General features: G+C 43.1%; 1 protein-coding gene across 1 annotated transcript in view; it reads left to right on the plus strand.

Moving 5' to 3' along the window:
- Nucleotides 1-12,790, plus strand: part of LOC117457424 (protein unc-80 homolog) — a 56,363-nt gene that overhangs the window by 21,135 nt on the left and 22,438 nt on the right. The window contains exons 19-36 of the mRNA XM_071205078.1: nucleotides 21-184; nucleotides 1,547-1,645; nucleotides 1,842-2,050; nucleotides 3,196-3,302; nucleotides 4,156-4,309; nucleotides 5,354-5,526; nucleotides 6,112-6,324; nucleotides 6,420-6,555; nucleotides 6,808-6,941; nucleotides 7,094-7,271; nucleotides 7,378-7,587; nucleotides 8,358-8,455; nucleotides 8,540-8,743; nucleotides 8,819-8,926; nucleotides 9,475-9,613; nucleotides 10,205-10,386; nucleotides 10,488-10,619; nucleotides 12,308-12,494. Coding sequence (XP_071061179.1) covers nucleotides 21-184; nucleotides 1,547-1,645; nucleotides 1,842-2,050; nucleotides 3,196-3,302; nucleotides 4,156-4,309; nucleotides 5,354-5,526; nucleotides 6,112-6,324; nucleotides 6,420-6,555; nucleotides 6,808-6,941; nucleotides 7,094-7,271; nucleotides 7,378-7,587; nucleotides 8,358-8,455; nucleotides 8,540-8,743; nucleotides 8,819-8,926; nucleotides 9,475-9,613; nucleotides 10,205-10,386; nucleotides 10,488-10,619; nucleotides 12,308-12,494 — 2,827 coding nt within the window. The remainder of the gene's footprint in view (nucleotides 1-20; nucleotides 185-1,546; nucleotides 1,646-1,841; nucleotides 2,051-3,195; nucleotides 3,303-4,155; nucleotides 4,310-5,353; nucleotides 5,527-6,111; nucleotides 6,325-6,419; nucleotides 6,556-6,807; nucleotides 6,942-7,093; nucleotides 7,272-7,377; nucleotides 7,588-8,357; nucleotides 8,456-8,539; nucleotides 8,744-8,818; nucleotides 8,927-9,474; nucleotides 9,614-10,204; nucleotides 10,387-10,487; nucleotides 10,620-12,307; nucleotides 12,495-12,790) is intronic.

Here is a 12,790-nt window from a genome sequence, read left to right on the forward strand (position 1 = left end):
CCCCCTTTCTTCCGACCCAGGGTCTGTACTGCGACATTCGCCAGCTGGTGCAGTTCATCAAGGAGGCTCATGGGAACGTGTTCCGCAGGGTGGCACTGAGCGCGCTCCTAGACAGCGCAGAGAAAGTCGCCACCACCAAGAAACCCGAGGAGAAGGAAGAGAGCAAGCAGCCCGGACCCAGGAGGTATTGGCCAATCAGTGGCCAGAAATGGTCTCAATGACATCACATTCTCCAATTCATCTTTTAAAATGACTTTCAATGATCAAGTTTCAATTTTGGAAGGGAGTTTTAACGACCCTTACCTATAGTAAGTGGTTACAAATTAATTCTCCTCCATGATTGGTGCATCATTTCTCCTTGTATACCAAATCTGTGCTCGCTTCCCATCACTGCTGGCCGTTTTTATTTTGTGATGTTCCTCTCTGTCCTGTCTGCATCTGTTTTTCCTGCTTGAGTGACTGATTTGATGTTTTATTTTCAAACTGATGTGGCGGGTCGAATACTGCTAGGAGGTTACTCAACATATTTGCCTAATCATGTGACTAAATAAAAGTCACATGCTTACAGACTCTTTGTTGGCCACAGCCAGTTAAAGCACGGGGTAAAGACATGAGCCACGGCATTACAGTTCGTCCAGTAAATATTCAATATGGCGCCAAATGTTATTGGCAGATTTAGAGTATGTGCAATGGGCAGCATGGATCCACATATGTGGGGTTTGCACGATCAGCTTGATTATCTTCTTTAGGGAGCTCTGATGTCAAGGGGAATTTCCTCTATATATTCCAAACAATGGAATGAATGTTTTGAATACAAAGCCCAAACTTACTGGAAGGTCCATGCATACTTGAAAAAAGGATTTTGCATATTTGGGTTAAAGTCAAACTTTCAGTATGTGCTAATAGATATAGAATGTTGTCTTTATTTATTAGCAACATTTTGTAAGTTCAACCTTATTCCTGACATTGGAGCTTTATTCTTAAAATGCAAAAAAAAAAAAATTTCTTCAGTTTTGTTTTTTTTCCAACACTTTTCTGTGATGGAAAAAAAGCAAAAGACTATATACGTAAACCTCTGCGCATGTAAATGCAGAATTGCCATAACAGCAGGATGGCTTTGAGAAGAACTTGATGAAACACATTTAATAATTCAATTTAAATGACTAATTGAGTATGCAAAATGAATTATCGATCAGCAAAGTTAACTCAAAATCGTCCCTTTTCTTTTACTCCCAAGTACAATCACATATTATTTGCATCCAGTGTAAAAAGATTATAATAATAAAGAATGAATACTAGTGGGATTATCCAACATTGGGATGGATGACGTATAAAAACTGCAGTTATTTAGAATATTACAAATGTTGGCATTTATTTTAAACAAAGGACACAGCACATACAAGTCGTAATTGACACTCTTCCTGATCCCATCAGAGCAAAATCATTAGAATATTGTCGGACGGGAGAATCCCATGTGCAGGCTTAACTGCGGGAGAGTCCCGTCGGCGTCTGAATCAGGTGTGTGTTGGGGTGTGTGTGTGCGCAGGTCAGAGGCGGGTGTGTCCGGGGAGAAGGGTCAGGTGTCCAGTGCTGCAGATGAGTGTCGCAGCTACATCTCCAGTAGACCCCCCCAGACACCCGAACAGTGAGTGTCCACCTCACATCTCCATATAGCTCCATCTCTGTCGAACCCAGGCTGCCATTCCTCTGCTTCAAACAGGAAAAACTCACCCTGTTGCCCCCCCCCTACCCCACCCTTCAATAAAAACAGGCCACAGTGCTAAACATTTGTCTTCATCCTCGTGGAAATCTTCAAATCAACCTCCCTTTTTTCCCTCCAGTGATGAGCAGATCCCCGGCGCTCTGCTGGGCAGGAAGGACTTCTGGAGGAAGATGTTCAAGTCGCAGAGCGCCGCCAGTGACACCAGCAGCCAATCAGAGCAGGACACGTCAGAGTGCACCACCGCCCACTCCGGCACCACCACGGACCGGCGCTCCCGTTCAAGATCCCGACGCATCTCGCTACGCAAGAAGCTGAAGCTGCCGATAGGTAAGAGCAGTTATTATGCAACAGTCTTTCAACAGCAAGCGTTATCTTACAGACTAAATCAGGTTTTTTTGGGGTATTACATTTTTAAGGCTTGGTAGCAAGAATCATAAAATGCGAATTAGACCAAATGTTATTGTGTTAAATCAAAAATAAACTATTACATTTTCAAATCTAGACAATCAGTTATTTTAATCAAGGCAAGGGTTTGTGCCTGAACCAGAATTGTGGTCATCTTTAGTTGTGTTCAAAAGGCTGGATTCTCTTCCTTAAACTGCACATGCTAACCAGATACACATCTTGACTGATTTCAGTGCTTATTAAAAAAGCTTCCAAATCATTATTTGTACATTTCTGATCTGGTATCGGTATGTATTTCCATGGCCATACTTCATTGCATTTGCTGTCCCAGTTCACTCTGATAAACATGACGTGTTTAGTTTGCCTAACACCGAGTCACTTCATCTCTTTGGTCTGTCTTGTGTTCCTTCTTGTGCCTCAGCATGCCGAGGGACTGTTCGCCTACCACTCACTCTCTCTGTCTTACGTATGTGGATGTGGAACCATCTTCATCCAGTATTTGTGTCATATCCGCTTGTGTCTGTCATCTCTCCCTGTGTTCAGTGATACAGGCCTGGGTCAAAATGTATTTGCAAGTCATATCAGATGAATTGGGGTCTTTAATTTGGCGTCCTCTGCCCTACAAAGGCAAACACTTTAACAGCACATCTGAGCTTAAAGTGGTATATCAAAACAGCTGAGAAAGCCATGGTTAGGCTTAGATACAGACATCAACATTTTAAACCAATATGTTGGTTATTCTGAACATAATATTAATTAATTAATTAATTCATTAATAAGTACATTTGCAAATACTACTAGTCCAGAGTCTTTTGTTTACTTTTTTGTCAAAAAAAAAAGCACTACACCAATTTAGTTGTTTACCTTTCTGTCTCGTTTTGTTACTGTGATTTTCAGTGTGTTGAAATACCTTTTTAATGTTTGTGACTGTACTATACCCATTAAGGATTTCCCCACATCTTGTACCTCCTTTGTGTGTGCATGTGTACGTCATAACCCAGTGTGTACAATATACATTGTTTAGCGTTTCTCTTTCATGTAAATCGTTTTTTGTCACGTGTCTCCAGGCAACTGGCTGAAGCGTTCGTCTCTGTCTGGACTGACGGACGGTGTTGAAGACCTTCTGGACATCAGCTCCGTGGATCGGCTGTCCTTTATACGTCAGAGTTCAAAGGTCAGGGGGGGAGGCAGCTACCATAACACAGGTTGAAACAATCGGAATAAACCACCCCCACTCCCATTCAGCTAAAGTTAGAATTAAAATGACGACAAAGACAAATATATTTTAGAAATAATGAAATACTCCAGTGGTTGGCAACCCGTAACCAGTGGCACACTAGGAATTAGTGGAATAAGTGTGCAAAAATATTTACATTTTATTTTCGGATCCTGAACGAGACCGCCGCCAGAGCGCGTCTCCCCGTTACCCGCAGAAGGAAGCCATGCACGCAACGCAGCCCCGCTCTCTTTAACTCCAGGCGACTTTCTGCCGCTTCCCTCCGTGGTGCTGATCGTTTCACCGCGGAGGAAAGCACTTCACAAATTGCAGTACCCATAAGGAGCTGTACAAATGCCGCAGTTTTTGCGTGGCTGTGTCTTTAGTTGAAAGCCCAGTGGCGATCTGCTCATCTCTCATCTAAATAACATGCTACACAGGGGCGGACTGGCCATGTGTGTGTTCTGGAGAATCACAGAACGGACGGTCGTCCTTATTATTATGCCGTTTATACCATTATTTAAAGGTGTTTAAACAGCATCATGTACAGTAAGTTGCGCTGACAGGTGAAAGAGGTCCACACACTGCTTCCCCGCAGCGAGGCTCCCCCCGCCCTCCTGTTGACAGTTCGCGAGCGTCAAGCTCTCCCCCCCCCATTTAATGATCGTGTGTAGCCTTAAAAAAAACCATGTTAATTAACTACATAAAAACCTCAAAAAGCACATGTGAGCATAGACATTGGCAATCAATTGTGCCTATGCCAGCATGATTATATGATGTGTATTCATGTGTGTGTGTTTCTGTGTCGAAGGTGAAGTTCACCAGTGCAGTGAAAATGTCTGAAAGCGGTGCAGTTGGGCCGGAGTTCGCCAGGGACGAGGAGGAGAATTTCTTCAAGCGGCTCGGTAAATGGAGGTCTGGCAGGAGGAATCCATCCAAGCTTCACCACACAGAAGAGAAAGATGGTAGACCTCCCCCACCCCGGGGTGCCCCCCTTGCCCACCCACGCCCCATCGTTCTTATTGTCTATTTCTCTCTCTCTTTCTGCCCCTGCCTCTGTATGTCCGTGTGGTGTCGTGTCTTGTCCCGCAAGTGGTGGTCTGCCAGCTCCTCCGTCCGCCATCCTCCATGTCAGCTCGACCAGATAGCTGCCTGCTACATTCTGTTAGCCTGAATGTATTATACTCAACCCATCAGCGTGTCGTTTGTAAGAAATACACCTTTTAGGACTGATTGGCATAACTACGGAAGCCCGTGAGGCAAAATGTGATCCATTTTCTAAGTCTGATAAAAACTATTTCTCCCCTGGGTTTATGACCTTACAAAAATAGTAATTAACACATAATATCATAAACACAGAAGAGGCTAAAAGCTTCCATACTAAACTGTGTTAGACCTCCAAATCTACATTCCCTCCTTGACAACTATGCACGACTTGTTCTCCCCACTAGTGTCCCCCCTCCTCTTTCTTTCGCTTGGGAGGAGAGGAAAGGAGGTGTGTGGGAATAACTCATATCTCTGAAACCATCTTTCTACTGTAGAGTAGTGCTAAGTCAAGCATGTCGGTGCTCTCTCCATCTCTTCTGTGGTGACGTCTGGTGGTATTTTCCAAAGCCTGATAAAAACAAAATGGTCTACATACAGCTTTCCTCTGTGCGGCTATGGTTACACCTGTCGTTTCGATGTGAAAAAAATACATTTTATAAATCTGAATTCTGCTTTTTTTTCATATTTTCTCTCCACATAATCGCTTGTTGTCAATTGAAATCAAGTGTAACCACTGCTGATGGCTGTGTGTCCATCTCTCACTCAGCTCCATTTGTTGGTGGCTTTTCAATGCTTTTTGTTAAATGTCCTGGGTGGTGATGTTGCTTCATGCAATGTCTTAAGTGTAATATTCAGTGCAGTCTTTAAAACACGATTACACCCAAATATTGCTTGTTTCTTAAAATAATACTTCACTTGTCCTGTTGTACTTTCTCTATTCTCTTTATTCATTCTCCCTTCAGGACCCCACGGTTTCCAGGAGCGCCTAGCAGCCAGTCAGGAGGCGATGAAGAACAAGAACGTGGTGAATTTAGGTGCCATTCGACAGGGAATGAAACGCTTCCAGTTCCTGCTTAACTGTTGCGAGCCGGGAACCATACCGGACGCCTCTATCCTCGCTGCTGCTCTGGACTTGGTATGTTTTTAGGGGCTGTGTCCGCAGAGCCAGAAAAATGCACTGTCAGGGAGTTCCATCCATTTATTGTTTCTGTGAGAACGGTATATCGACAACGTATCACCTCATGTTGTAAGATACTCTAGCTTTCGCCCCTTAGGAATGTATTATCTGTTTGTGCTGCAACATATTAGTTTTAGATAGCTTGAGCTACTATGAGCACGAACCGCAACTCACACTTTGATTTACAGCTCAGTCCGGCAGCCGTATAGCAAGGGAGGAATACAATAAAAGTCACACACTCATCAAAGCTAACATGCAGGTTCCACCCAACTCCACCAAACAGGCTTGTTGGTCTTTATTATGAAGTTCCCGGCCAAAGACAAGATTATTTTCTGATAATATTAAGTCATTTCAACTCCAAACATTCAGAGCTGATGCACCAAAAGGGTGGAGCGCTCAGAAAATAGATGCTGGGTGCAGCGTTTTTTTTCTGTGACTAAATGCGCTCTGTTCTCATTGAGAACAATTGTAAAAAAAGACTGTTATGTTGACATGCACCCCAATAATTAACTTGATGATATTTTAATCTCTATCTTCCTCCAGGAAGCTCCAGTTGTGGCACGGGCCTCCCTTTTCCTTGAATGCGCCCGATTTGTCCACCGCTGTAACCGTGGCAACTGGCCTGAGTGGATGAAGGGTCACCACGTGAACATCACCAAGAGAGGGCTGTCCAGGGGCCGATCGCCTATAGTGGGTAACAAAAGAAATCAGAAACTCCAGTGGAACGCCGCCAAGCAATTCTGCCAGTGGGGAGACGTGAGTTAAAGATATTAATTACCCAAGGGGGCTATTTATAATAATGGCTTCATTGGTAGTAAGAATGATTGTCTCTCTGTGTTTTATCCGCTCAGGCTATCGGCACCAGGCTCAGTGAACTCTGTCACTCTGACAGCGAGAGCCCTGCTAACATCCTGGGCTACATCTTCGATGAAGAGACCAAACGCAGGATGAGAAAAGAAGACGAGGAAGAGGACTATTTAGATGACAGTGAGTCAGAAATTGAACGCATCTTTGGTTTCAGAATGAATAATGTTTTTACCATTCTTAACTTGAGGTCTACTTACAGTATGTGCCTTTGTTGTTGCTTTCAACCACATTGCATTGTCTCCCTCTGCAGATCATGTTAGCTCAGTGGTCATTATGTAAAGTCTAATCAAAGATGACCAAGATGTGCGGTTAGATCTGCAGACAGAAGCTAGTTAGCAGTAAATATTCTAACCATATTGTTTTATCTTTAAGACACAGTCAATCCAACGAAATGCGGCTGCCCCTTTGCTCTAAAGATGGCCGCCTGCCAGCTGTTGTTGGAAATCACCACCTTCCTGCGGGAGACCTTTCCCTGCTTACCACGCCCACGCACGGAACCTCTCGTGGTCAGTATTCATATGATAAATATACGCATCCAATGTGTATCTTCTGTTTTATTATCATTATGAAAAACAAGGCTAGTAAAAACTTTAAAATGAAGTAAAAACATGCCATTTTTACTGCAAAAACTCAATATTTTCTCACGTGATGGCTGTAGGATCTGGACAGCTGCCGCTTGCGTCTGGACCCTGACCTCGGACGCCAACGCTACGAGAGGAAGATCAGCTTTGCAGGTATCCTTGACGACGAGGACGGCCACGATTCGCTCAACAGCAGCAGCCACACGCTGAAGTCCGACACCACCTGCGACGAGAAGAAGCCGCAGGAAGTTCAAGGTGAGATCAGGTGTCGTACAGACCGGGCCATTCGGTTTGTCGCTGCCCTGTGTGCTTATCATTATATATAATTCAGATAATCTCGCCCCGCTCCCCTCTCCCCCAGCACCGATCCGTAAGATTCGCATCGGAGGCTCCCGGCTGCTTCAGATCAAAGGAGCGCGCAGTTTCCGTATAAAGAAAGGCGGCTCTCTGTCGTCCATACGCCGGGCCGGGAGCCTCAAGAGCACCAAGATGCCCCGGCAGGACTCTGAGTCAGAGAACGATGAGGGGCTGCTGTCACAAACACAAAGCAGGGACACTGTTACTGACATAGGTAAGACATGGACAAAACTCCATTCAGGATGACAGTATTCTTTAGTCTTATTTGCCATTCTCATCTGTAATTGTATTTATTTTTTGTATCTAAAATGTTTTCTCTCCTTTGTTAAGAACAGGGGGAAATGGTTTTTGCCGTAATCATTTTTCAAAGCTCATTATTTCTTTTAGTTTTTCTTCGGTGAAAAGAGTTGAAAAAAACAATTTTAGCAGATGAAATGTGGAAACCCAAGACTACGTATTTTCAAAGTGACATTACATTTCTCAATGCACAAAAAAGTATCCTGCCATTATTTTCATGAATTAAAAACAAATATATATTTGTTTTAACCTCCAAAGAAAGAAATACCCCTGTAGGAACTATATGTTAACTTAAAATGTATAATTTGATATATTATGTGTGAATATAGATATATTTCAACATTGTAATCCTTTGTTATTAGTATTATTATATCATTTATTTAAACCAGCCGTCGTAAAATTGACATCATAGCCGACAGCAGGTGCTTGTAATTAGAAGTGAGAAGGAGAAAATAATCAAGGAGCAATATAGTTGTTTGACCTTTAAAAATATGTGTTTGAACTGATATATTTTGTTCAAGTAAAGAGTCAACCAAACTTTCCTGACGTATTTTTTTGGTTGGAGTCAAGCTTATTGCTACTTGTGGATATATACATTTTTGGATTAGACGGAACTACAACCCCATTATTTGACAGATTGAAAGTAATTTAACAAAAATGCAATCATCCTTTTGTTTCCTGTTGCAGGCAGTCCCTTTAGCACCAGCGAACCCAGCATAGAACCAGAGGGCCAAGGCTCAGGAGGAGGAGAGGACAACTACCACCGCAACATGTCCTGGCTCCACGTATGTCCCCTTAACATGTGTGCTTTTATCGGTGTCTCCTTTCTAACCCACTAACTCCCCCACTCCTCTATTCTTCCGGCACAGATTATGATCCTGCTGTGCAACCAGCAGAGCTTCATCTGCACCCACATAGACTTCTGCCACCCCCGCTGCTACCAGCACCACAGCCGCTCCTGCGCCCGTCTGGTGCGCGCCATCAAGCTGGTGTACGGCGAGACGGTGGACAGCCTGAGAGAGGACAGCGCCTCCTCCGGTAACATCGGGCAACGTGCCAAGAAGACCAAAGAGGTGGGATCCACAGACCCACCCGTCCTGTTTTCTGTTGTGTGTGTGGTGGTTTATGAACGGTTTTGTGCTTTTCAGTGTTCAGACAAGTCTTGCCTGAGGACCCCGTCCATGAAGAGGAGACCCACCGACTCTAACACAGAAGGGAAGAAGGACACTGGCATGCTCAAGTACATCCGCAACCAGGTGAAGCAGATAAGTATCCACATCAAGTCTGGAGGAAGTTGTTGTTAGCTTTCCTTTCTTTTGCCCAGCTTTTCAGATATCCAGAGTATTATGGAGACTGGCAATCTTTGCTCTAAAATCACATCAGCAATTTCAAATTAAACATCCCAATAAGTATGACATGGTGACATTTTTAATTTCTGTCTATTGTTCTTTTAAACATATTTAAGGAGGATATATCCTATCCTCCTTATCCTATCACGTACAATGTGTTTGAGCGCTGGAAACCCCAAAAAGCATAATGGGGCCTCTTTAAATGTGGTGTATGCCAATAGAATACAATCACCCTCATTGTATCGAGGTCTCACAATGTGGTCAAATTGATTTATTTATTGTTATATACAAATAGGGTCAAGTGAAAAAATGGTATAATTGAAAACTGACCCATAACATATATCAGCTTTAGTGGGGGGTATCTTACTTACTATTCGTTTGGATTGAGTTCAAGTGAAATAAACCAAACTGCTGTTTACAAGATTTCCCTAATTTCTGCGTTGTGTGTCTCTCAGGTGATGAGTCTGTCTCCAGCTCCTCTGTCGCTGCTGATCAAAGCTGCTCCCATCCTGACAGACGACATGTACGGAGACATCCAGCCCGCCGCCTGGGAGCTGCTGCTCAGTGTGGACGAGCATATGGCAGCGGCTGCTGGTGAGTCGGCCATCATGCTCTGCATCAGTGATCTGTGGGTGTCCTCTGTAGGATGTAGTGCCCTTCACTTCTGAGATGTCCATGATTTTGTGATATGAAGTACTTTATTTCATTATACTTAAGTTATGTTCTGTAATACATTTTCCCCTAGATATTCATATCTTAACTTGTTTTTATGGTAATATATATTTATTTCAACTGTTATTTAGAAATGTAGTTTTTATTTGCACATTTGTATTTTAATGTCCTCTGTTAATATAAATAATATTTATTAATTATTTAATATTTTCTATTTATATAAAGAAATTAATTTCCATTTATTTTTCAGATGTTCTATTTATTTAGTAATATTTGTTTTATTACATACTCAAATGGAGCGGTCATAAAAACCCAATTGCCCACTGGATTATTAAAATATTATAATTCAGATTTTACACATTTATCCCTTTTGACATCCTTCCTTTTGGCTCTAACCCTCTCTTTCTTGCCCTTTTTCTTGTCCTCTCACTTGCCCTTTTCACAAAATGTGGCTTGTTTATTTCATCCCTCCTCTTCCCCCCCCCTCTTCCTGCCTCTCCTCATCCCCTCCAGCTGCCATGTTCCTCCTGTGCGCCGTAAAGGTCCCCGACGCGGTGACCGAAATGATGATGGCGGAGTTCCAGCACGCAGAGGCCTGCCAGCGCATCAACTCCATCCTGAAGTTTAACACACTCTGGCGCTTCCGCTACCAGGTGTGGCCTCGCATGGAGGAGGGGGCACAGCAGATCTTTAAGGTACAGAAAATAATGATGTCCAATTTTCCACTTAGGGTTACTGTCTCGAAAAGCTATACTATTTTAACCTACTTGTTATTATACATATCTTTTTCTTACAGATCCCTCCACCCAGCATCAACTTCACTCTGCCATCTCCTATACTGGGCATGCCCTGTGTCCCCATATTTGACCCCCCCTGGGTGCCCCAGAACACAGGCAACGTCCAGGACCCCATCAATGAAGACCAGTCCGTAAGTGTCAGCCCCTGTTCAAGTGCCCCTGTTAGAAGACATTTAAAAATGGCTTTATTATTTTAAGTAGTAGTGGTGTTAACATGTACGCACCTACTTTTGAATCGGTTTCAGTTGTACCATACACATGTTATGTTATTCACACTGACTTTAAAATGCACAAATGGATGTGACATCACAGACAAACTGACTTGGGTTGGGTAATGGAAAGTGTCTGTTCACCCAAAGCAAACATTGTATCACATCTAGCCAAGCAAATGCTTTTTAAACTATGCCGGCAAGATACATTGTTTTCATTTGTAGTCATGCAAGCAATCATTTTTCTTTTCTTTTTAGAGCCAAATTGATATTGGCGATTTTCAGAATGTGGCTCTTGAGTCACATCATTTAAATTAAATGTAATAAATGGTCAAAAATGTGAACCTAATTCTGGTTACATCTTTAATTAGTGTCTCTCCAATATAATGGGAGAGGCACACATCTTACAGTCACTTTCTCATAATGTTTCCTCGATATTAGCTTGGTTCGAAACAGTTGGTGTAAATAAGAAATATGTTTTTATAGTTTAGGTGAACTGACCCTTTAAATCCTTTATCTGTAAAGCAAAACATATCCGTTTTGATCTTATTTTGCTACTCATTTTGGACCGAGTCCTGCTTTAGCACATACAATTCCCTTTAGGCTGCTTTTGAACACGTGTGTTATTGCTATGCAAGTGTAATGTGGACAACTGCACCAAGAAATCTGCTAATTCAATCAAGGCCAATACATGTAACACATTTACAAGTCATACAGTAGTTAAACAGATTTCTTTGTGTTACCTTTTACTTTCTTGTCTTTGTTTTCTGTTAAAAAGCATGATCAAAACATGTTGAATAGATTCTGATGACGACCTGCGAGCACCTGTTCTATAATTTACCTATCGCCTGTCTTTGTTTTTAGTACTCCACATTAATTCAGTCAGTCCATACCATAGTAAGTTGGTATTTATGTCCGGATGTTTGTGCTGATGCATCTTGTTACCCCAGATCATTAATGACAGGAGGGGAATTCTTCTCCATCTGGGTGTTTTTCTGTAGGTTTTCATCCCGGATCAGAAGCGGGGGGCAGTTCCATGGGTTCATTTCAGATAGTTGCATCTTGATCAGTGACACACCACTTAAAAACAAAGTTCTGATCGTTAGTAAAAAAAGTAAAAATAACAGCATGCATCAGACATTCAGGCATTTTGTATGTGTCGTGCTGCTGACGCATGGTCATTGGATGAGAATGACTTTGCTGTGTATGTTTCCCATATCATGCGTTCAGCCTATTTGGATATGTATGTGTATGAGCACTGTATGAGGCATTTACTGTACACAAGATACAGTAAATTCTCCAAATTCCAGTCTGAATACATTTATCTGTGTCACAATTTGCCCCGATTGAAAACGTTCCTATTCTATACGCTTAACAGTGTTCCTCGTGATGCTGGAGGAGAGTTACTGTATTATTGTGTTGTCCGGTCATTACACATTACAAAATGCTCCTCAGATGTAAGCGTGAGCCCTAGGATAGCTGTGCACACACGGCCCTGAGAGATCAGAACTGTCTATTATTGTATTAATTTGTGCACTCCCTCATTCTGATCTGCATGTCCGCTGTTCTGCCTCCGTGCCTTCTGATTCTCCCTGCCAACCCCATTCCAGAAATCCTTCTCAGCGCGGGCCGTGTCGCGCTCCCACCAGCGGGCCGAGCACATCCTGAGGAACCTGCAGCAGGAGGAGGAGAAGCGACGCCTGGGCCGCGAGGCCAGCATCATCACCGCCATCCCCGTGGCACAGGAGGCCTGCTACGAGCCCACGTGCAGCCCCCCGCCCGAACAGGAGGAAGAAGGTGGGTGTGATGGAATGGTCTGCAAAGGAGGGAGTTTTTCCCTATACACTCCTCTCCTGGCCTGAAACGCCTCCATTGGACTCCTTTGGCTACTTCTGTAACATATTGACATCACTATGTAACACTTCTATTGGCGAGCACTCCTAACACATTGTACAGGATAGGATAAGGGGGTGGGACATCTCTTAGTGGTTGACCAATCACAACAGAGCCGGCCAGCTAACCAATCAGAGCAGACTGGGCTCTGGTTTCTAACCTTTTTGAAAATGAAACCATGAAACCATGTCACAGTGCTG

The sequence above is a fragment of the Pseudochaenichthys georgianus genome, chromosome 2 (assembly GCF_902827115.2).
Source record: "Pseudochaenichthys georgianus chromosome 2, fPseGeo1.2, whole genome shotgun sequence".
Taxonomy (NCBI): Eukaryota; Metazoa; Chordata; class Actinopteri; order Perciformes; family Channichthyidae; genus Pseudochaenichthys; species Pseudochaenichthys georgianus.